Consider the following 22,021-nt stretch of genomic DNA (forward strand, 5'->3'; position numbering starts at 1 on the left):
ACATGCCCTCTGCTAGTGTGGCACCTTAGGTGACTGTCTACCTAAGCTTCAGGCAGTGAGTTAGTGGTCTGATTCCCTCCCCCTCAATCTGGTGCACCTGTCCTGGCAGCCGGGTGTCTCCCTGTCCATCAGTCGGGTGTGCTGCAGGCTGGGAGCAGGGGAGGTGAGCGCTGCCACTGCCTGCGCTGCCTCAGCTCTGTGCCCAGCTCACCACCCTCAGCCGTGCAGCTGCATGATCAGCACTTGCTGATCAACTCCTGGCTTTCAAGATTAAGAGGGAAAGGTAAAGAAGAAAAAATTGGTGCGCTGCTTTAAAGGTAAGTGGTTGCTTGTGTATTAAGGGTAAGTACTTCTGTGTCTGTGCTGCCAGGGTTAAACTGGTATGGGTCATGCTGTCATTCAGTGAAGCGTATGGCTGTTATGTAAAGGTTTTAATTACTTGCTTCATCTGCCTGCTCAGGAACACCACGCGTCTGGCAAAATTTTGAGAAGGCTCAAGGCGTTAAAGAAAGCTCATCTAAATAAAGGAGGGTTAACGTGACATTGCAGTTACTTAATCCTGTATTGTCCTGCCATGTGACTGCAGGGATACTGAGGCGCAGCATTTCTTTTGCCTGGTGCACAGATTATGCTTTTCCTGTCATCTTTCAGAATCAGTTGCTTTGTCAAACACATCATGGGAAAGAAACAGAGGGGCAGCGTACTTTTTGCAGCAAGGCTTCCACACACAGTGACATTTCCAAGGTACAGTGACAAGCTCACAGGCTGAAGAATGAATCAAAGGCAATCTCTACAGTCAGCTTTTGGACTTTTACCAGAATCAAGGAGAACTACGCTCTTAAGGTCAGCTATTCAAAATTAGCTAGAAATATCTGGATTAATTCAGAGAAGTTAATCAGCTTTCTGTTTGACTTTTGTCTATCAAGTTACTTCTCAAAGAATCAAGCTAAAATCTGAATATTTATGTCAAATATTTTGCATGTGTCAAATGTACTGCATAGACAGTGAGTTCCTTGCCACTTTATTGCACAAAGTTTGCAGTTTTAATTGCAAAGCCTCTTTTACCTTGCAGCTGAAGATCCTGACACACTAACTCTGTTAGTGAAGAATGGATGTTTTATCTCTGATTTTGAACAGAACATTCAATATGTAGATGTGCCAGATTTGTGTTTGAACGAATTTTCAAACTAGTCTTTGGACTTTCTGTAAGCTGCTATTTTTATTTTTTTTTCTTTTGCTTCATTTGTCACAGGGTCCATAATGTGCAGGATTGCATATTCACACAGAATTACTTCGTTTAAACTTATCAGGACATCTTGTTAAATGGGGAAGTGATTACCCTATAGACTATGACAACAGGGTTTGTGAATGAAGGAAGTCTTGGAAAATACCGCTGTTCCAGGTGGGATCACGAGGACAGCAGAGAAGATGATGGGCACCCGGAGTGCCATGAAGGAGATGAAGAGGGCAAACAGCACAGGCTGACCCCATTTGAGAAACTAATGCAGGACATGTCTCATAATGAAAAAGTGGTAAAAGAATTAACGCTGGGAAAGAGAATTGCCTTCTATCGAGTCAGAGGAGAAATAGGAAGTGGGAATTTTTCACAAGTGAAGCTTGGAATTCATTCCCTAACCAAAGGTAGGTACCATTGCATGCTGAGTGACCTATATAAATAGCTTCCTATGGGAAGAAAGATGCTGTATGAACCTTAAATACACATATAGAGTTTGTGTGTGTATGTGTGTGTGTGTGTATTTTTAATGTTTTTGAGTTAATCTGTAGACAGGGTCACACATAAATCCTCAGAGTTGGATTCTGCTTTAAAGGAGCTAGAAACAATTTCTCTACATGGCAGCTATTACAGGTCAAGTTCATCTCTGCACTTCATGGAGTTAACACATCCTGTGGCTCAGACACTCCACACTTTGAAGTGTAGTATTGGGCCTCCCCTCCTACAACCTGCCCCGTCCATCCACCCTCTTCCCTGCCTCAGCTCCTGGCCTGCAGGGATACAGGTGATGAATGTCCAGGATAGCAGGTCAGGTATGCTGCTGCCTGCAGCCAGAGGCAGCAAGGCTTCCTTTGTTTCATCACAAGTTTTACTAGTATGGACAAAAAATTTTATTTGGTCACGGTAATTTTGGTGAGATATGCTGTGCCCACTTAACCGACTCATTTGTGGATGGTTCTTTACTGTAAAAAGCTAGGATGGGAGCTACAGATGTGGGAGGAACAGGTGCAGAGGAACAAACTCTGGTATTGCCAAACTGGTGTTTGCGTTGAATTGTTAGCTAGTTTTATTGTTTTAATTGTACAAAACACCCTATCTACAGCTTCTAGGAAGGACTGGAAAGGCTAGGTAGTTGCAGTGGACACTTCAGTCATAGGTATAACTAAGCTATCAGCAAGTGTCCTGTTTCTTCTTCTGCCTTTGACAATAACAGAAATTGTTGATCAGGATAACTAGTTTTCTGTGTATCTTTGTACACTACTATCTTGCTTTACTTATAAGAATCTTTACTTTTCAGTTTGATTGACTCTCCCTTCTTTCATCATGTGAGATGAGAGAATGAGATATGCCCCAAAACTGTGTTATCTTTTGTTATTTTCTTTAATCACCTCTTTCAGCCCAGATTTAAGGGGGGTGAAAACACCCAATGGTTGCTTTAACTGGGTGTTGAGTTTTTGGTTATTCTTGTTTCAGAAAAGCATCTCTGTTCTTCTTGGTCCACAAGTTGTTTCCTCTTCTGTGATATTTCTTCTTCTTCCCGAGGTAACGGTTTTGTGCTTACTGTTGGAAGAAATGCTGCTCCTGTACTGGGAACACAAGGAATGCTAATGAAAGGCAGTTAGAAATTTGATTCTGAATTAACCCTTTGCTGAACTTACTTAGGAAACAGGTTGCTTCAGTATCTGAATAGAGCTGATTGAAAAATTTTGAACTTCAGTGAATGCAGTAAGCTCGGACAAACTAAATATCAAAACCAAAATGGTACTTTTCCTTTCTCTGGAAAAGGTTATTTTTCAACAAATAAATTTTCAACAAAGAAATCTCTCAAATAATTTTTCCAAAACCAAAATGGTACTTTTCCTTTCTCTGGAAAAGGTTATTTTTCAACAGAAATCTCTCAAATAATTTTTCTTTTGTTTGTTTGTAACTTTTTTGGTTAAAATGTTCACTGGAAAGGGAGTTGATTTATTTATGCCAAGTTTGTAACTGTCATGAGGAAGGAGGAATGAAAGATAAATATTTTCTGACCCATTCTCCCTGTCAGTTTATCTGTGCCAATAAAATGCATGGATGTGGACAGAAGAACAGGAACGTGCACATAGGCATTCATGTATACACACTCACCACCACCAAAGATGAATCTGTTTTTTGTGGTAGATACACATTGTTGTGTTGGCAATGAAATTATGTTCCTGCACAGTGTACATGAGTGCAAGTCTTTTTTTTAAAAATCTGATTATATAAATAAAAGGCTTTATCATTAATGCTGGTCCCTCTGGAAGAGGGTGGTGTGTGTGTCAGAGGGCTGTTCAGCTCTTCAGTTACTGCCAGTTTTAATATGGTCTCTCTCCTGTATCAAAAGAGGAAACCATTTTTTTTTTTTTTACTAAGATGATTACATATATATGCTTTTCTATTGCCCTTGTGATCTTTTGCAGCAGGACACATGATTTCTAGAGAGAGAGAGAGGAAAAAACTTCAGGATCATACTGGATAATGAACCTTTTTTCCCTCACAAGGGCTGTCTTGGTTGTTTAGTAAACACAGAAAAATCTTTGGTGCTATGATGTGGATGCCATGTTCCATGTCTTGGACAGGCTGGCTGGCTAGCTGGAAACAGGGAGTGGTGCTGAATGGAGTTATGACCATCTAGGGCTGGTCACCAGCAGAGTTCCATAGGGCTCAGTATTGGGGCCAGCCCTAATTAATGTCACTCAGTTTTCAGGTGACAGCACATTAGTTGGGAGTGTTGATCTGCTGGAGGGCAGGAAGGCTCTGCAGAGGATCTGGACAGGCTGCATCGATGGGCTGAGGCCAGTGGGGTGAGGTTCAACAAGGCCCAGTGCTGGGTCCTGCCCTTGGGTAACAAGAGCCCCAGGCAGTGCCACAGGCTGGGACAGAGAGGCTGGAAAGGACCTGGGGGTGCTGCTGACAGCAGCTGAACATGAGCCAGGCTGTGCCCAGGTGGCCAAGAAGGCCAATGGCATCCTGGCCTGGATCAGCCATGGCATGGGCAGCAGGGCCAGGGCAGGGATTGTCCCCTGTACTGGGCACTGCTGAGGCCACACCTACACTGCTATGTTTTATTTGTTTTGGACTCTTCACTACAAGAGAGACTTTGAAGTACTGGAGAGTCCAGAGAAGATCAACAAAACTGGGGCAGGGTCTGGAGCACAAGTCCTGTGAGGGGCAGCTGAGGGAGCTGGGGGTGTTCAGCTCACAGGAAAGGAGGCTCAGAGGAGACCTTTTCATTCTCCACAACTGCCTGACAGGAGGGTGTAGTCAGGTGGAGGTTGGCCTCTTCTCCCAGGTGGCAAGGGACAGAGTAAGAGGAAGTGGCCTCAAATTGTGCCAGGAAAAGTTGATGTTTAGGTTGGACATCAGGAAAAACTTCTATACCACAGGGCCAGTCAGGCCTTGGAAGGGGCTACACAGTGACTGATGAAGTCACCATCCCTGGAGATACTTAAAAGATGTGTAGATGTGCCATTTAGGGACAATGTTTAGTGGTGTGCCTGACAGGTTGGACTTCATGATCTTAGATGTCTTTTCTGATTTATGTTTCTATGTGTGTTGTGTTATTCAGGGGCTTTGCCCACTATATTAACGTGAATTTTGGCAGAGATTTTCTCCAGAAGTTCATGGTGTTTTCTTGCTAAGGACTGTTAAATTCCTAAGCCCTGTATAACTTTTATTTTACATGCCTTCCATCTGACAAAGAAAGTGTGAGAGCACAGCTGAATAGAATCAATTACGGGTATACAAAATTTATAGCTAGCAAGAAGTCTGTCTAATGTGACACAAATTGCAAAAGCAGGAATGTCCAGGCACCCAGTTTTTGGGGGTTTTTTTAAGCAATTTTACCTGTGTTTTGTTTGTGTATTTTTCCTTCTGCCATCATATCATACACCATTTCTTCCTGAAATTATTTCCCAACTTTTTCCAAGTTTCTATTACTAAGATTTCACCTAGCACTTTTCAAAACTCATACAGTGCATATAGTTAATCAAAATCTCTTTCAACTCTTTTTGTGATTATTTTGGTAAATAAGCTGCCTGCTAAAAATGTCCTGTTCAGCACACCTGCTAAGCAAGAGTAATAGAGGATTTATAAACCAAGCATTGTTTGGAAGCAGAAAGGAAGAGTTTAGAAAAGAAAAGGGAGGTGTCAGGTTTCTTTGCATGGAATGCATTTGCAACTGCAATGATGTAGATTTAAAGGAGCTTGGTCCTGATTTATGGTGGTGTTTGAGTAGGACCAGGCTCTTCAGTTGAAAATCTTTTTTTCCTCTCCTCTTTCCCTTAAAACTTAGCAGGAAAACTTAACAGGAGGAAAAGTAGAGCAAAATGAAAGGGGAAAAAATGAACCTAGAAGATTTTCTTTTAAAGCCCAAGTGTCCCCAGCTTGCATGGTTAACCTTGTAAGAGTTGTAAGCATTTAGTTGTGCAAATATAACCTACTGGAAGCTGGTGCTCTTTCCTCTTTGTTTAAGAGATCAATGTGCTATGAACATAAGGAGGGTCTTTCACTAGGTCATCAGTCACTGTCAGAAGCTGCATTTCCTCCTGCTTCACCCAGCTCCACACGACACAGGAGGTACCTGCTTCCCTGAGGGGCTCTCCCTCAGGTCCCAGAGAAGCAGTGTGACCAGGATAACTGCCCTGTACTCAGCACAGACTCCTAAAAACAGGCATGTCAAGGGATAATTTAGCATCTTTCACTACAAGAATCACATGTGCTTCAAGCATCTTCTGCACTTTAGTAGGGAGATCAATTGATATATGTATCACACAAAAAATGTAAATATACCAAATATGGAACTTTCTTGATCTGTACAGACACATGCGTAAGTATCCTTAACATCCCTTTATATATGTTGAAGTACTAAACTTGAGTTAAAACTTGATAATATTCAGTAAAAATTTGAATGGTTTTATACGTGAACATGTGTAAAAATGTAATAGCCTTCTCTCTCATTTCTTACAGCAACAAGTGAACAACACCTTTTTTCCTAATTTATTCCCATTTACTAGGAACTAAGGTGAAGTTTTTTTTTCTGAAAGATTTATTAAAAGTGATTAATTATTAAGAAATCTGTGATTGTTTGACTAAGATAGTCTTGAGGGGAAAAAAAAAAGAAAATAAAACCAAACAACCAAGAATCCCTTCTTGCCAGGAATAAATAGTTGCTTTTATTGCTGTGATCCATTTTCATTTTGCTGTCCTGACAAGTTATACAAAGCCACCATAAACCTGTTTTAACCAGACTAATCCTTCAAATACCGGCTGTGTTCAGAAGAGTAAAGATAAAAGCTTTAAAACAGGAACATAGGGCAACTGTGATTTACCTATTCATACTGCTCTGAGCTACCCTGATGATGTGGTGCAGCTGCAGATATATAGATATATGTGTTTTGTGGCCTCTGGCTTCACTATGTAGGCTTCCAGAAACATGTAGGACTTAACAGCAGCTTTGCATTACTAGAACAGTATGTGCCAGCTAGATTTGCTGTCTTACAGGATCCTTGCAACTTGACTTCACTGCTCAGAATAAAATAGCCAAAGCCTCTAAATTCCCCAGAAATTTGTCTGTCTGATGGGAAACAAAGCACACAAATTTCACACTTCCGTTAGTCTCCCAAGTACCTGGCTCATCTGAGGAGCTCTGAGCTAACAACAAAAGCACAGACTTTCTCTACCAGCAGTGAACACCAAAATCAGACACGTATAAGCCTGTCACAGCAAAGCATAACAAGGCAGCAGATGATGTGATCAACCCTTGGAATATTCTACCAGCCTTCAGTTATCCCAGCACTGAGTAGGTAGACAGAAAGGGGCAGGGGTTGTGTGAAAGATTGCAGGGCTTAGTAGACACCTGCAGCTTAGTTTATACTGATGAGGTGAAATTTTAATACACTTATGCAACCAAGCATTGCTGTATGTAAGTGGTATTACCATTTTGTACCTGTTGCATTAACAACATGGAAAAAAATGTTTTTCTTCTCAGAGAAAGTTGCGATTAAGATTTTGGACAAGACAAAGCTAGACCGGAAGACTCAACGTTTGCTGTCTCGTGAGATATCGAGCATGGAAAAGCTGCACCACCCAAATATCATCAGGCTGTATGAAGTGGTGGAGACACTCTCAAAACTGCACCTGGTGATGGAGTATGCAGGAGGTGGGGAGCTCTTCACTAAAATCAGTACAGAAGGAAAGCTGCTAGAAACAGAGTGTAAAATAATCTTCTCCCAGATTGTGTCTGCTGTGAAGCACATGGTAAGTTGCTCTTACACAGGAATGCTGCCTCTCACTACTCTGAGCTCATTTTGTGGATATTTCTTTTGAATTTCAACAGTAGATTTACTGTTACCCAAAATTTCAGGCCCACATTTCTAAAAATCAAAACATCTAACAGCTATAGAAGAGCTGTTAAAGGTATCTGAAGGTTTTCACATCCACCTCAAATTACTGCCTCCCTGTTGACAGCTTTTGTGAGGAGACTGGGAACACCTGGTGGGTGGAATCACCCTCCTAGCACCAGTGTTCTGTTTGCTTTAATGTGCTGTGGGCAGCAGTGAACAAAGCTTCGTTTCTTCCCTCCCTGTTTCAAAACATAGGATCAGTTGCTCTTCCTCTTCCAGAGAGGCTGGTTAGGTGTTGCAAACATCCGGCTTGCACATTAATGAATGTGTGAATCTGTCACTTAAAGACAGTCAATTCCTGTTCCTCACTTCGATGCAAATCTGTGAGGTTAACACCCAACAAGTCACTTCTTGCCTGGTCTTCAGTATGTACACTTAAGATGATGCTATTTGTGTAGAGCAGAAAGCATCTTGTCAAGGCAGAAAAGGAGCAATTAACTACTTCGGTACATCTCTAAACCTTGCAGAATAATTACGGCTACTTCAAAAAAATAAAACCACGGAGAACTGTTCTACAAGTCTGAGAAGCAGCATTCATTAAAATTGGCTCAGGGTGCCCTCCGGTGGCTCCTGTCCTCCTTGCCACATAACAGCTTCTGGGCAAGTCAGAAACAAGGGTGATCCCAGGTCAGACGTCTGGAGACTGCACCGCACACTGCTCGAGGCTTACATAAACAGCATGTATTTCTTACGTATTTTAACGAAATGATTGTATGTGCTTTAAGTGGTGGATTAGCTTCAACGTTTAATCTATAGGACAGGGGCCCTGCAGCTACAGGAACTGAATTTACATTTATTTATTTATTTACATCTGTTTCTTAGAATTAAACATAGACTATCAAGAAGGCCAACCTCTTCATTTGTACACAGAAACTTCTGCACATTTCACCTTTGCTAAGCCATCACATCCAGGCTACATGAATCCTATCTCCTTGCTGCCAGTCCACAAGGACAGAGGATCCCTGGCTGTTACTGATGAAGGTTGAAATAGCATGCCAAAGGGTTTCTTTATTGCCTCCAGATACTGTATGGTGTTACTCCAAAGGATAAGGCAGAGAGTGCTCATCCATTCCTTCTAGTTGTTCCAAAGATGAAACTAAACTCTTACTTAATCAAGACAGGTATGTCATGACTAAGCAGAGCAAATTAAGTTGGAGTCCTTAGCTTACTACTGGCATTTCCAACAGAAGAAAAAATAGAAATTATGGTGTGTATTATAGATTTCTAAAACTAGAACACCACTAAACTTGGCTGAAACATGAAGTACTGTGAAGCTGAACTCTGTGGTCCTTTTCTCCTGCCACCACCAGTTCCTCATAAGACATCAGATCTCAGAATGTAATAATAGCAAATCTCTTACTTTATCTGTGATAATGTTCAGTTGGGGAACTAAATGTTTGAATCTGTAAGTTGCAGATAGTAATTGCAAAAACAAGTGCCATGAACCCCAAAAAAATACAGATTTTGCACATGAAGATGTTTAGTCTTGCAGGATTAGTCACGCTGCTGTCACACATTTGCTTTTTAAAAGAGTTGCTATTAGTTAACAAATTGAGAGTGCTGTGTTTAAAAATCCCAACATCCTTCTCCTCCCCTTACTCAATTGTTTTTGTATCCTTGGAGAATTAAGTTGAATTTGTTTAATAATTTTTTCCAATTGCAATACTATCTTCAGAATTTGCCCAGGATAACTCCCTTTCTCCTTCAGGGTAATTAATGAATTAGAGGTAGCCATTGAGAACTTTCCTGGGAACAAACCAATGCCAACTTCTCCTCTTTTTCCACAGCATGACAATAATATCATTCACCGGGACCTGAAAGCAGAAAATGTCTTCTACGCCAGTAACACCTGTGTTAAGGTGGGAGACTTTGGATTCAGCACAATAAGTAAAAGAGATGAAACTTTAAAAACTTTTTGTGGCTCTCCTCCTTACGCTGCTCCTGAACTCTTCCGAGATGAAAACTATATCGGCATCTATGTAGACATCTGGGCACTGGGAATCCTCTTATACTTCATGATGACAGGTAGCATGCCATTCCGGGCAGATACAGTAGGCAAACTGAAAAAGTGCATTCTTGAAGGGACATACACTTTGCCTCCCTGCCTCTCAGAAAATTGCCAGAAACTGATAAAAGGAGTGCTTCAGCCAGTACCAACCAAGAGATACTCTGTCAAACTGATTATGAACAGTGAATGGATGCAAGGAATACAGTTCCCCAAACCTTTACAGACATTTAAACTGGATCCGAAATATTTATCAGATATCAGTACACTAAAAGAAGAAGAAGTTGAAGTGAAAAATATTCTGGAAGATCTGGGAATCACAGAACAGCACATTCAGAACAACCGGGGACGAGACGCACGCAGCTCCATAACGGGGGTCTACAGAATCGTGTTGCACAGAGTACAGAAGAAAAGGGCACTTGAATCTGTTCCTATCATGTCCCAGCCAGATCCAAAAGAAGACGACTCGAGGAACGGAATTGCTTCTTACAGTGGCATTAAACACACATCCAAGCTGTGTTCTATTTTATAAAATTGCACTGCAGGCTTTATGCTCTGCACATTTGACAAAGGGGATTATTCACTTATCCTTAAGTTGTAGTGTTTCGTTTTTTTGTAATTTTTGAATAAACCAAAAATGCCTCATTTTCTTTGCATTTCTCAATTAAGAGTGAAGCACTCAAAAACAGAACTCTTGTGCATTTGTTTGACCCTTTATCCAGATACTTGGTACTATGTATAGCCTGAGCAAGAACCCAGTAACTGCAAAGATCATGAGTGGAGGGGATCTCTGAATAAACAGCATGCTACTTCACTTAACCCATTTGGGAGATGCTCTGCACAAACATGTAACAGCCAACTTCTGAAAGCTGTACCCAAGCTCAACACAACTTCACCACTGCAAACCAGGACAGTTTTCAGAGAACTAAATTTAAGCAGAGACCAGACTATAAACAATTGCAAATTCTTCTTTTGAACTTCCTCATCAAATTTTTACAAGTTAGTTTTTAAAAAGCATTTTATTTTCTTTCAAGAAACATCAAAGCTGTTGGTGGCTGCAGTTCCCAGCTTGTCACGATTCCAGAAGACAAATCAGGATTCAGTACTTTAACCCTGTATGTGTGGGTGCCTGACTGATTGGGCTTCCATCAGTTACCCCTCTGATGCCTTCCACTGCTTGCACGATTCTGCCACTCTGGAACTGCTTGGACTCCAGCTGCATTCCAATAAAGAAAGATTTAAACATACTCCAAAACCCCTGTAGTTTTAAGTTCTTCACTTAGCCCTTGTTACCAGCAGCTGAATGCAAGCAGCAGCAAAATCTGCTTATGTTCACTGAGCGTTACAGGCTTGTGCTCACTCCTGCTGTCCCGCTTTGGCAACCAAAGCTCACACAAAGCTGATTGTGACACTTGATCACTGCAAGTTAAAACCTGGACAGTCTGACAACTCCAGCTGTTCTGAGCATCACCAAAATGCAGATGCTCTGATTTTCAGCTTTAGTCACTTATTCCATGCTTAGATCTTCAACAGCATCAACTCTAGTGCAAAGGACAAGTGTGGCAGCTGTTCTCTGAACAGGGACAGCTGACATGCCTCAGCTAAGAGGTGGAACCTTTGAGTTTAGCTAAGGGAAGATACCCAACACAAGGTGTGCAGACGCACAGCTGGTGCTCTCACATTTAAAGGCTAGATGTCTTCTCTGTTACGACACCAATGAGACAATCATTTCACTTTAGAGGGAAAGATTCATATAAATGAGCAGTGGAATGACTCTGAAAGGCCATGCATGGGAAACTGGACTCAGTGAAGCTCAGGTGTGTACAAAGCAAGAACCAAACCTCCTTCACAGAATTTCTGAGAGTAAATAAAACAATACCAGTATTTATAAACCAGTAATTAATTCCATTTCATAAAGTGGTTATTAATTCCTCCACTATAAACAGTTTCCATATAAAAGCATTTTAAGTTATCTTGAAACATGGCCCTGATAAAATTGTTTTACACCAGCCTAAGCAACTCTTTTGTCCACTTTTGTAATGGAATTACTAAGCAGAAAGATGCAGAATGTCCACATAGCTTGTGACCCCACAACTCCTGGATTTTTACCAGAGCCAGTTTCCTCTTTCCTGTTAAAGAAAAATAAATCCATCCTAAAAAACCAACAAGTCAGCACTAGTCCAACAGGTTTCAAATATCTCAAACTTTATTTTAATAAATGATCAGCCTCACAGACCCGTGAGGCCTGTGCCAGTAGCTCACTTCTTGGCTTGTCCACTGCCAGCAATGGACTTTGTTCCATGACAGTTTGTTTTACAGGTGCCAAAGTTAAGTTTCAAGAGGGCAACTTAAACCAAAATACTTGCAAACACTATCATCATGCATTGCTCCATCATTTTCAGCAGAACAAACAGATTAGTATTCATCAATTTATAATAAACAACTATTTTACCAAGGCTTGACTGTACAATACAGCAAGTTATCAAATCCTAGTGAGTGACAGGTAATACAAACACTTCATTACACACACGAAAAAATGTAATTAACAGAAATAATTTTTTGCTACTTTATATTAGATAATGTAGCTTCGTAGAATTAGCAAAGAAATAAATTCAATGAAACTTCATTCTGTACATTAGCTCAACTTAAATATATATATACATATATATGTATATATATATATATTACAAGCTTAAAAGGCTCATATCATAGTTCATTTCCAATCTGGGCTTTAAAAATCTACCAGAATGGACTCCCCATAACCACTGTAAATCTATCTACTGCTTGCAAAATGGATAGCTTTAGCTCACACACTAGGGAAGGGGGAAAAGAAATAAAAGACTCCACTCCTACAGTATTACCAATAGTGAGAAGGACTTCAAAGTACAAAGCCAGATTCAAAGCTAGAAAGAGTCTTTTGGAAATGTATTATATAAAAGACAACTAATAGGCTACAGTTCCAGACAAAGTAATAAACATCACTCTCTTCCTTTGTTTGCCAATTAAAACAGCTCCTAATAGCTCTAAATTTTATTTGAAAATTCTGCTGTCTTGGATATTCTACTAAACCGTCTATTATGGTGTCAAATTAATTATCCCCTTTCTTTAGAATAAAAAAATTTACTACCTCCCTTCTTCTTCATCTTTCCTCCCAGTCTCCTGTGACTTAAAATGCAGGTATAAATCACGTAAGTTGTTAGGAGGAATTACATAGTAACTAACAGAGTGGATCAGAGAGTTTCTTCTAAGAAAACCACTTGTCAGCCTAGCCGTTCTTGATCCAGTCACTTTGACAGGGAAGAGAGGCTCTATTCCAGCAATGGATGTTCTTGGTTCTATGCCTGTCCCAAAGCAGTGGGGTGATGGGAGGCAGACTAGGATATGAAAGGGAAGGTGATAAAGTGAAAGAGAATTGCAGTATTCAGAAGGTTGACTGCTTATTGTCAAGGCACTGAGAACCCTAACATTAAAAGCCTGGACTATTTTGCACACACTTGAATACTAGTAGAAGTTAACAGTGTAGGTTTCAAATAATTTTACATGGAAGAGCAGGCAGAAGATTCCTTTTTTTTTTCCTTTCTGTGTACGAAGACTTTGTAATAGACTACAGCTACTTCTGAGCAATTAAAAAAGTTCAGACATGTTAAGGAATCCCCACAGCACCTGGCAAGTCCTTCTATCTCCAATATACTCCTGATTTTAGTGTTCTGAAAATACTATAAAATCAGCACACCATATTATGATGATTTTTTTCAAGGAGCCTAAACAGTTTTTTCATGCTCCAATTAAGTACTAGTGTACACTGAAACTTCAGTGCTACTGCAATCCTTTTTCTCTCTCTCTCACCCTGCCCTCACACCTCGTTCCTTTCCCCACCTCACAGAGGTATCTTAATGCTCCCCATTGGAAATGGCGACAGTAACGCCTTCAGATTCTGTTGTTGCAGGGATTCTTGGCACTTTCTTAGCAGGGCTTGGGATGTGCTAAGAAGAAGGGAAAAAAAGCATTAAATACAGTTTTCTAGTTCACAGACATTCATACTTCATGGCTAGTCCAACTCCCAAACAACATTCATGCTACAATGGACGGCTTAGCCTTAAGTCAATCAAATTGGTCATGCTTCATGCAAACAGATCATGTGAGAAGAGCCAGTTTGTTCCTCTTTCATTCTTGTGCGGTTTCATTCTTTCTATGATGAAATGTACTTTTTAAAATTGCAGTTTCAACTTTGTACTTCTGGCTTGTACGTTACATGTGTTAACAAAATATTCAATGTAACTTGTAAAACCACTTCCTCTTAACATACATGCACATGCCAAGACAAACATGTAAATGGTTCCACCATTTACATCAAACTTTAAAAGAGTGCCGAGTGTTCACCTCATGAACAATGCCTGGGTGGACAACTCCAACTCTTGCTTCCAGAGGTCCATCACTCATGAGTGGGCGCCGGGCGTAAGTTCTCCTGTGTTTTTCATCCACACGCACAAGGTACCATGTTCCTTCAAAGAGATCCTCGACTGAACACTGTGGAATATAATTGGCTGTAAGAAAGAGAGTAACACATTGTTAGTTGTTTCCTGGTAGTTTTACCCAATACAGGCCTTTGCCGACTGGATGCACTGAGACAGAAGAAAACAAGCCAACATTTTTACTTCAGACACGTTGGGTGAAATGAACACAGGCAACTTAGAAGAAGAAAGGGCTGGACACTTCCTTCATTCTATACCCTAATCATTTAAAGTCTGGCAGATTAAGTGATAAGCATTTTGCTTGAGGACTAGGAATCATTAACATTTATTAGGTTCTTACCCAAATGATGTGTTTCCTGTCTGAGCTTCATGTTTTCAGCAAAGACATCAGGTGCAATACATTTTCTTGAGTCAAGTCTTGTTTTGAGATCAGAAAGGCTGGCAGTTATTTTGTCCAGTGCAGAACCTGCAATATAACACCATCCATGTAGAGTAGAGTCAGTACTGAGAACTGCACATTACTATGTGAATATTTCAAGCCCATTCAAAGTTTTTGCATTAGAGAATCTGAAGTATTAGTCATTTAAAATATTCCCAATTACAAACTGGAAACATTTAACAGAGATTGAAGACTATTATTTATTTGTTCAAGGAGATGCTTAAACACTCCCTGGAGCTGGACATTCTTGGTGTGGTACTGCTGTCATTAAGGCAGTGCCCTGCAGGTTTCCTTATGGTAGTGGTTGTGCAACAAGGCATCAAGAGCAAGCTGAGCAGGAGAGGCAGATGACATCACCTCCAGTCACTCACCAGGAGTGGCATCCTGTGTGACCCTGATGGAATACAAGGTAGCAGCAAAACCAGAGCCATATGAGAACACGCTGATTCTCTGTCCTGCAAGCTGCTCTGGGGAGTACCTGCAAATCATAAACAGCTTTTTAAAGTCAGAACTAAGCCAAAGTTCCAGTTTTAAATAACTAGAAACTGCATCTAGCTTTGGAAAAGCAACCAGCAAATTATAGTGTCTATAATACATATTTAGCATACTATGTACATAAATGCTGACTTTTAAAAACACTAATTCAAACACTGCTGTTATGTGATGAGTTTCAAAGCTGCCTAGAGCAAAAACATGCCTGAGAAATGCCCAGAATACGATAAAATCAGATATATTTCCTTCTTAAGCAAACTAAAGCCAAAAAAACCCCCATATCTTGGAAGACAATGTCCGAATAAAGAAAAAGAAAGAAAAAAGAAGACACAGGAGTGGTTTAATGTAAACTTAATATGATTTTGTAAAAGGCTGTATTTGAAAAAAAACTGATTAATTAACTACTAATTTGATTTGGCTTTACTTATTAAGACAGAGAAGACATTCAGATTTTTTTTCTCTTCATGAGTGTTTCTAGGGGGAGGAAGAGGAGGAAAGTTGGGGCTGAGAACAGGCAATACCTTACATATAAGATCCTACTTTCAAGGCAGTAAGCAGCTGTTTTGCATCAGCTTCTGACATAGACATTTTCAATCTGCGTGTCACTTGAAGTGAATGTGTGTGTAGAATTGTGTTTTAATTTTATTTTTTCTGCTTAAGGCAATATCATAGGGAAGGGTTTGCTAGATGATGCTTTTACAAAAGACTTTCTGAAAAAAACCTTTTATGACCTTATTCATAGAAAGCATTTCTCAATTTTATGCTTACTGGGCTAGAAGAGAGGCAAGGCAACCGTAGACTGAAGGGGTATACATATTTCCATTCTGATTGGATACAAGTAATGAAGCTTTGGTTTTCTGATTGAAGAGCTCTGCACTAGCTTTCATAAAAGCTTTTTCCACATCTCTGTCAAAGTATGTATCTTCAAGTTTTATATCCCTATTCAAAAGAGAAAAAAAAAAGTTCAGAAGCAGTTAATAAAATACCTGTCAAAGTATGTATCTTCAAGTTTTATATCCCTATTCAAAAGAGAAAAATAAGTTCAGAAGCAGTTAATAAAATAGCAGAAAGTAAGAACACACCTTGGATGTTTAACAGATTATGTGAATAAGGTAGACAGCAGCCATTCTCACCTGAAAGCTTCCAGACCACTGAAAACACCATTTGCTGTTTCTGGGTTCTGGTCACTGAGAAAGTCATTCAGCAAGAGCCTAGCCACAGATTTCTGTACCAGTTTACAGTACGGAGAATGGAAGATCATGAATCCAAAGTCATTCAAGGTGAAACGTCTGTCTGTCCCCTCTGGAAGTGGCAGAAGTGTTATGTTACAACCTCTGTTTAGTACTCACTTCAATTATGGAAATAAAGCAGGGAGGGAGCTGGCAGGACACCAGTCATCATAACATGTTGGCATAGAAGAGATACAAACATAAAAGTAACACTAACTACGGCTGTCAAGTGCACTTAACACACTGCACTGTTTAAAAATTCTTCTTTTACTACCTTTTGCACCAGCTATACAATGTTTGCCCTTTATCTGCAACAAAAAGCACATTTAACAGAATCTCTGTATTTCTACCCAGCCTTTTGACATAATAATCTATTTAATTTGCCTCTCTTTACACTTATGCCTCTTAATTGAAGCAATTACTAAATACATTGGGTAAAAAAACCCCCAAACCAGTATAATTACAGAACATTTAAATATTAACCTAAGTTTCTTAAAAGTCTGGATGGAGGTGGGTAACAGTATGCTTTTAACCAAGGCATTATATCTTACACCAACAAATGCCTGTACAGACTACTGCTTACAGACTGTCAGGAAATTAAACATGCCAGAACAGAAATAAATAATTTCTTACAGGAGACAGCAATTACTTCAATCACTTCAGAACATATAAACATGAAAGACTTGCAGACTAGTTTTTAGATCAGATACTAAAACTGCCTGTGTGGTACACACTCGAGCATCTGCCAGTGCTGCAGTACCACCAGGAGAGGCTACGCACCCTTTTGCCACTGGGCGTGGATTTTGTTGCGGTAGACGGTGTAGCAGCGGTCCAGCGCACTGAGGTAGCACTGAATGGAGAGCTTGCCATCCACGACGGGATATTCAGAGACCATGTCTGGTTTATAGAAGTCATACGCGTGCTGCATGTGGGTCCCACGCAACCCTGGGGGACAGAAATCAACCAGAGTTGAAAATTAGTTTATTCAGTTGCTTTGAGTCAGTTGGCATAAGTGGGAAAATAAGCAGTTTTGGCCCCTGTTCAGCAGTTTTTCATGGCACTTCTGGCTTTTAAGATAAGGTTTCACATGCTCCTCAATGGTCCATAAAAGCAGAATAGGACTGAGCTTGACAAACACATGCAATGAAAGATTGTCATATTGTTCTGGAAGTAGGATGTGGTTTTGTTCAGCTCTGGTATTACTCTATCAATTTTACTGGAGAATCCTCAAGGAAATAAACAAGTAGGAGCATCTCTAATTGTTCCCTGTTGCATCCTGTAACTGGACTTGGCAGAGTTAGCCCAGACCAAGAAGAGACAACAATTTCTGACACTAGTGGGAGCTGATCTGCCACTTCAGCAAGGCACAAAAACCAGGGAAGAGGCTCCGGGGCAGAAGCAGTAATCTGACCTGAAGAGAGTATGTTCTCCCACAGGACTAACCTCTCTCAAAAATCAGCGGTGCGTTTGGGCCGACCAGCATTGCAACAGCACCGGCTCCTCCCGTGGGCCTGGCATTTCCAGAGGCATACACAGCGATGTCCCCAGCCACCACGAGGGCATAGCGTCCTGGGAAAAACACACAGGGAAAACGATGAGATGGAGCCACGAGTCTGACACATCTTAACATCCATCAGCAGTTTTCAGACTATAGTTACTGAGAAGATGACACCAAGATTAAAGGACTCTTCAATTTTGACTTTTCTCCCACATTTCAATTAGCAATCACCTAAATTTACAGAACACCTTTACATTAGTAGCTATGTCATTATTCACGCTGTAACTGAAGTGGCAAATGCCCAGGGTATTTAAGAAAAAGACTTTAGAACAGATAAACAGTTTACCCTCTGAATTTTATAAGGTTAAACATGACCACTGTCATTGCAGGGCAGACTGATGTAAGGATGATGTAACTTTTCAAGAAAATACCCTTGACTTACCATCCCAGGAACTGGACTCAATCCAATTAATAGCATTAAAAAGAGCAGCAGTGCCTCCATAGCATGCATTGGTGGTGTCGATTCCTTCTACATCTGTATTACCAGACTCTTCAAAAAGCTGCATCAGGACAGTCTTCACGGATTTTGATTTGTCAATGATGGTCTCCGTTCCAACTTCTAATCTCCCAATGCAATCATAGGAAAGGTTGTTCCTCTCCATGAGCTTCTGCACCACAGTCAAGCAGAGGGAATTGATATCCTCGCGGTCAGAGCAGAACCCCATCCTTGCCTGGCCTAGCCCAATGGTGTACTTCCCCGCATCCACGCCATCGTACTTCTCCAGCTCTGTCTGGTCAACATACTGAGAGGGAAAATATATTTCCAGTGCCACAATTCCCACATCTTTGGGCCAACAGGATTCAGCATTCACTGGAAGAGACCCAGGCATCGTGGCAGATCTTTAAGAAGAAAAAAGAAAACCACAAAACCATGTGATTTACTCACATATATTTACTGAAGCCTACTTTTAGATCCTGTAATTGTAAGGAAAAAGTTGTGTTGCATGTACTCTATAACGTCATTTGCAAAAGGCAAGCCTTTTTCTCTGGTGAAGCTTTGGTACAGGCATACTGTAAACATCATTAGTTTTATATTATTTTTTTAATTAAGTGAAAATACAGATTTCAGCCCTGCAGATGAACAGATGTAGGTTAAACCCAAGCTATCTTTCTGAAGCAAAACACACACCATGTGTTAAGTGTTTGAGAAATTAATGCTCAGTATCTTACTTCTGCTTATATACAAAGTCTCAATGTTGCATATAACCAAGCTAGAAACATTGGATATTTTTATTAGAATTGCTAGTTGAAAACACTTACTAGGAAATCAACATCTTAAGACAGGCCAAGACTCTTCAAAATAATTTTTATTTTTAAACAAAGCAACAGAGGTCACTTGCAACAAGGTAGAATTATTTCTGTGTGGGTTGGGTGTTTTTTTTGTTTTTGTTTTCAGGGGGGTGTTGGCGTTCTTTCTGGTTTTTTAATTTGTTGCATACTCCGTTCTGGCATTCCACAACAGTGGAACTCCGAATACCACGCCTGGAGGAGCACTGCATGGGATGAAGAGTGTTCTCCCTGACAGGCCGAGTTTCCTTATTCCAACCCCACAAGTTTCCTGTCACCACACCTGTGGATCCACTGCTCCCAAGGACACCCTACACCCCCTCCCGCAGTTACACAGCCCGGCACCATCCTCCTCAGCTTACATCCCTCCCGTGCCCAGCTCCAAGCTTCCAGAAGCCGGGACCAGCTGCATAAAGGAACAAATAACAGCCCCACAGCGCACTGCGCGGTTTTAAGCAAAATAAGCAATTTCGCCTTGCTTGTGTCCCCTGCTGCCGCCTCTCCCTACCCTCAAGGTTATCCATTACCCACCCGGGAGCCGGGCGGGAGCCGCGGGAACAGTGCGAACCGGGGGCCAGAGCGCGCCCCGGGCGCAGGCCGAGCCCAGCGCCCCTTGGCCCGGCCCGGCCCGATCGCGGTCCCGCCGCGCCCCCCGCGCCCCTCACGCCGCCCGCCTCTTACACGCTGCGGAATCCCATGGCCGCCTCCTGCGCTGCGCATGCGCGCCACGGGCAGTGCGCGTGCGCAGCAGGAGCCTGGCCCGCCCAGCACGGCGCGCGGGCGGGGCCGGCGCAGTGCTGGGCTCCGCGGCTGGCGCGGGCGGGGGCTCCCACAGAAAATAAAACTGAGCTCGCCCGAACCCCCGTGTGGGGAGGCTTCCTGTGTGGTCTTGGCTGTGTTTGTTTGTTTGTTATTTTGGACAAGCCGCGGGCGGGGGCTCCCACAGAAAATAAAACTGAGCTCGCCCGAATCCCCGTGTGATCTTGGCTGTGTTTGTTCGTTTGTTGTTTTGGACAAGTCCTTGGTACCTCGCTTCTGTTTCCGACGTGGAGCAGTGCCGTGTCGCCTTATCTTGCTTTAAACTAGACAGATAAAAAAACCCCAAACAACCCACAAACTGAGTAAACCCATAATTATTCCTGCCTTCTGCAAGCTGTCGGGCAGGATTTTGTTTCGGCAGAGCGAAAAGCTCATGCTGTTTGCGGAGCGGCCGTCGCTGAAGCGGGCCTGCCCCGCGAGCCCCTCACACACGCCCTGGGGACACACGGCAGCGCTGGGCCCCAAAACCTGGCTCCAAGAGCTGTGTGCCATCCCAGATCTGCACAGGCACTGCAGGAAGATGCTTTCTGGCTCCCGTATGAGTGTAGACACAGCCCACAGAGAGATCCCGAGGTCCCAGCTGGTACAAGGGCTTTGGGGTCCAGCTCCCTTTCTGGCACAAAACACCTCATTTTGTCAAAGAGGAAATTCTAGCTCATCAATGTCTGGCAGCCACACCGAGGGTGTACCCAGATTAGAGCCCACTGCTGCTCCAAGGGCCAGAAAGCTTAAATTTGGAGGCTCCAGAGAATCTCAGAAGGCCTAACTTTATTTAAGATTCATACAGAATCATTCAACAGCTTGGGTTGGAAGGGGCCTTAGAGATTATCTCATTCCAACCCTCTGCCATGGGCTGGCACACCTTCCACTAGACCAGATTGCTCAGTGTATCCAGCCAGGCTTTAAACTCTTGCAGGGACGGGGCTTTCACAGCTCCTCTGGGCAACCTGGCCAGCGCCCCACTACCTTCACCCTAAAGAATTTCCTCTCCATATCTCATCTAAATGTACTCTCAGTTTGAAACCATTTCCCCTCGTCCAGTCACTGCATGTTTTTGCAAGAAGCCCCTCTCCCTCTAATTTTTAATAAGCTCATTTTAAGTACTGAAAGGGTGCAGCGAGGTCTCCCTGAAGCCTGCATGGAGCATGTAATGGACTTGATAAATAATGGGCATAGGAGAACAGCAGCTTTTAACCAGGCAGTTGGCATGCCAAAAGGAATTACATTCTTGATGAGAGCTGATGCAAGCCAGTGTTTTCTGTGCTTGCTCCTTGCAGAACTTTGAGATGCCAAAACTAGCATTCAGGTGATGTTACTTGCTGCAGCTCTCTCACAGAAAACTTTGTGTAGAACACAACCACAGGGAGAGTGTTTCTTTTGTGTTCCCAGGCTCCCCAGTCACACCCAGCAGGGTGGCAGTCTGGGCTGCCAGGTGCTGCTGCCATGAGAAGCACTGCTTTGTAAGCATACTCTGACCACTGAAGGAAATGGGACATATGACATCTTGAGTCAGTCAGTCATTACAGAAAAAAAAAATTGTTTACTCAGTGTAAAACAGACAGTCTTTTGTCTTCCTGGTCAAACAGCAAACAACATCCTATCACTGAGTTTTTACTGAAAATGAGAACTTTCTGAGAAGTATAATTTGGTTTAAAATAACAAGAACCCCAAATACTTTGATTTATGGAAATGAGAAGCATGCTTTGTTTTGTGTCTCCTTATGATGCTGCTGGGAATGAACAAGAAGCATAAGACAAGCCACTTCTTTGTGCTTGTGCTACCAGAAACTCGTTCACTTGTAACAACTGGTGGCATTATTATCTTTCTTAGGAATTTGAGCATATCATGTCAATAATTTTACTCTCTTATTTCCTGCCTGAGTTTTCAACTCTAACGTAACACTTCACTCAAAGGCAGGCATTAAGTCCCGGCCTAGCTGGCTACAAGCGATGCCTTTGGGTGCAGAGGCCCAGCGGGACGGGCAGTGCCCGCGCAGCCCCGGCTGCGCCGCCCCCGGCGGGTCCCGCGGGGACAGTCGCGCACGGCGCCCGCGCCGCCGCCAGG

General features: G+C 42.1%; 3 protein-coding genes across 6 annotated transcripts in view; 2 read left to right on the forward strand and 1 right to left on the reverse strand.

Moving 5' to 3' along the window:
- The first annotated feature begins 169 nt into the window (after positions 1 to 169).
- Positions 170 to 13,263, forward strand: NIM1K (NIM1 serine/threonine protein kinase). The gene is made up of 5 exons (XM_039709715.1): positions 170 to 317; positions 652 to 843; positions 1,253 to 1,641; positions 7,242 to 7,510; positions 9,444 to 13,263. Exons 3-5 carry the CDS (start codon positions 1,350 to 1,352, stop codon positions 10,191 to 10,193), a joined length of 1,311 nt encoding a protein of 436 aa, XP_039565649.1. The 5' UTR covers positions 170 to 317; positions 652 to 843; positions 1,253 to 1,349; the 3' UTR covers positions 10,194 to 13,263.
- Positions 11,846 to 22,021, reverse strand: part of HMGCS1 (3-hydroxy-3-methylglutaryl-CoA synthase 1) — an 11,464-nt gene continuing 1,288 nt past the window's right edge. Inside the window, exons 1-10 of one of the 3 annotated variants that reach the window (XM_039709712.1) lie at positions 19,820 to 19,951; positions 18,234 to 18,691; positions 17,737 to 17,862; positions 17,074 to 17,238; positions 16,198 to 16,366; positions 15,833 to 16,003; positions 14,944 to 15,050; positions 14,474 to 14,599; positions 14,042 to 14,205; positions 11,846 to 13,644 (exon numbers count right to left, since the gene is read on the reverse strand). In XM_039709712.1, the coding sequence (XP_039565646.1) occupies positions 13,552 to 13,644; positions 14,042 to 14,205; positions 14,474 to 14,599; positions 14,944 to 15,050; positions 15,833 to 16,003; positions 16,198 to 16,366; positions 17,074 to 17,238; positions 17,737 to 17,862; positions 18,234 to 18,691; positions 19,820 to 19,836 (1,596 nt within the window). In that variant the 5' untranslated portion in view covers positions 19,837 to 19,951 and the 3' untranslated portion in view covers positions 11,846 to 13,551. Of the gene's footprint in view, positions 13,645 to 14,041; positions 14,206 to 14,473; positions 14,600 to 14,943; positions 15,051 to 15,832; positions 16,004 to 16,197; positions 16,367 to 17,073; positions 17,239 to 17,736; positions 17,863 to 18,233; positions 18,692 to 19,669; positions 19,781 to 19,819; positions 19,952 to 22,021 lie in introns of those variants that run through there. The other 2 variants (XM_039709714.1, XM_039709713.1) reach the window with 2 other exon arrangements.
- LOC120502368 overlaps positions 20,363 to 22,021 on the forward strand; it is a 2,789-nt gene continuing 1,130 nt past the window's right edge. The window contains exon 1 of one of the 2 annotated variants that reach the window (XM_039709717.1): positions 20,363 to 22,021. In XM_039709717.1, coding sequence (XP_039565651.1) covers positions 21,907 to 22,021 — 115 coding nt within the window. In that variant the 5' untranslated portion in view covers positions 20,363 to 21,906. The other variant, XM_039709716.1, reaches the window with a different exon arrangement.

The sequence above is a fragment of the Passer montanus genome, unplaced genomic scaffold (genome assembly GCF_014805655.1).
Source record: "Passer montanus isolate IOZ18808 unplaced genomic scaffold, ASM1480565v1 scaffold22, whole genome shotgun sequence".
Classification (NCBI taxonomy): domain Eukaryota; kingdom Metazoa; phylum Chordata; class Aves; order Passeriformes; family Passeridae; genus Passer; species Passer montanus.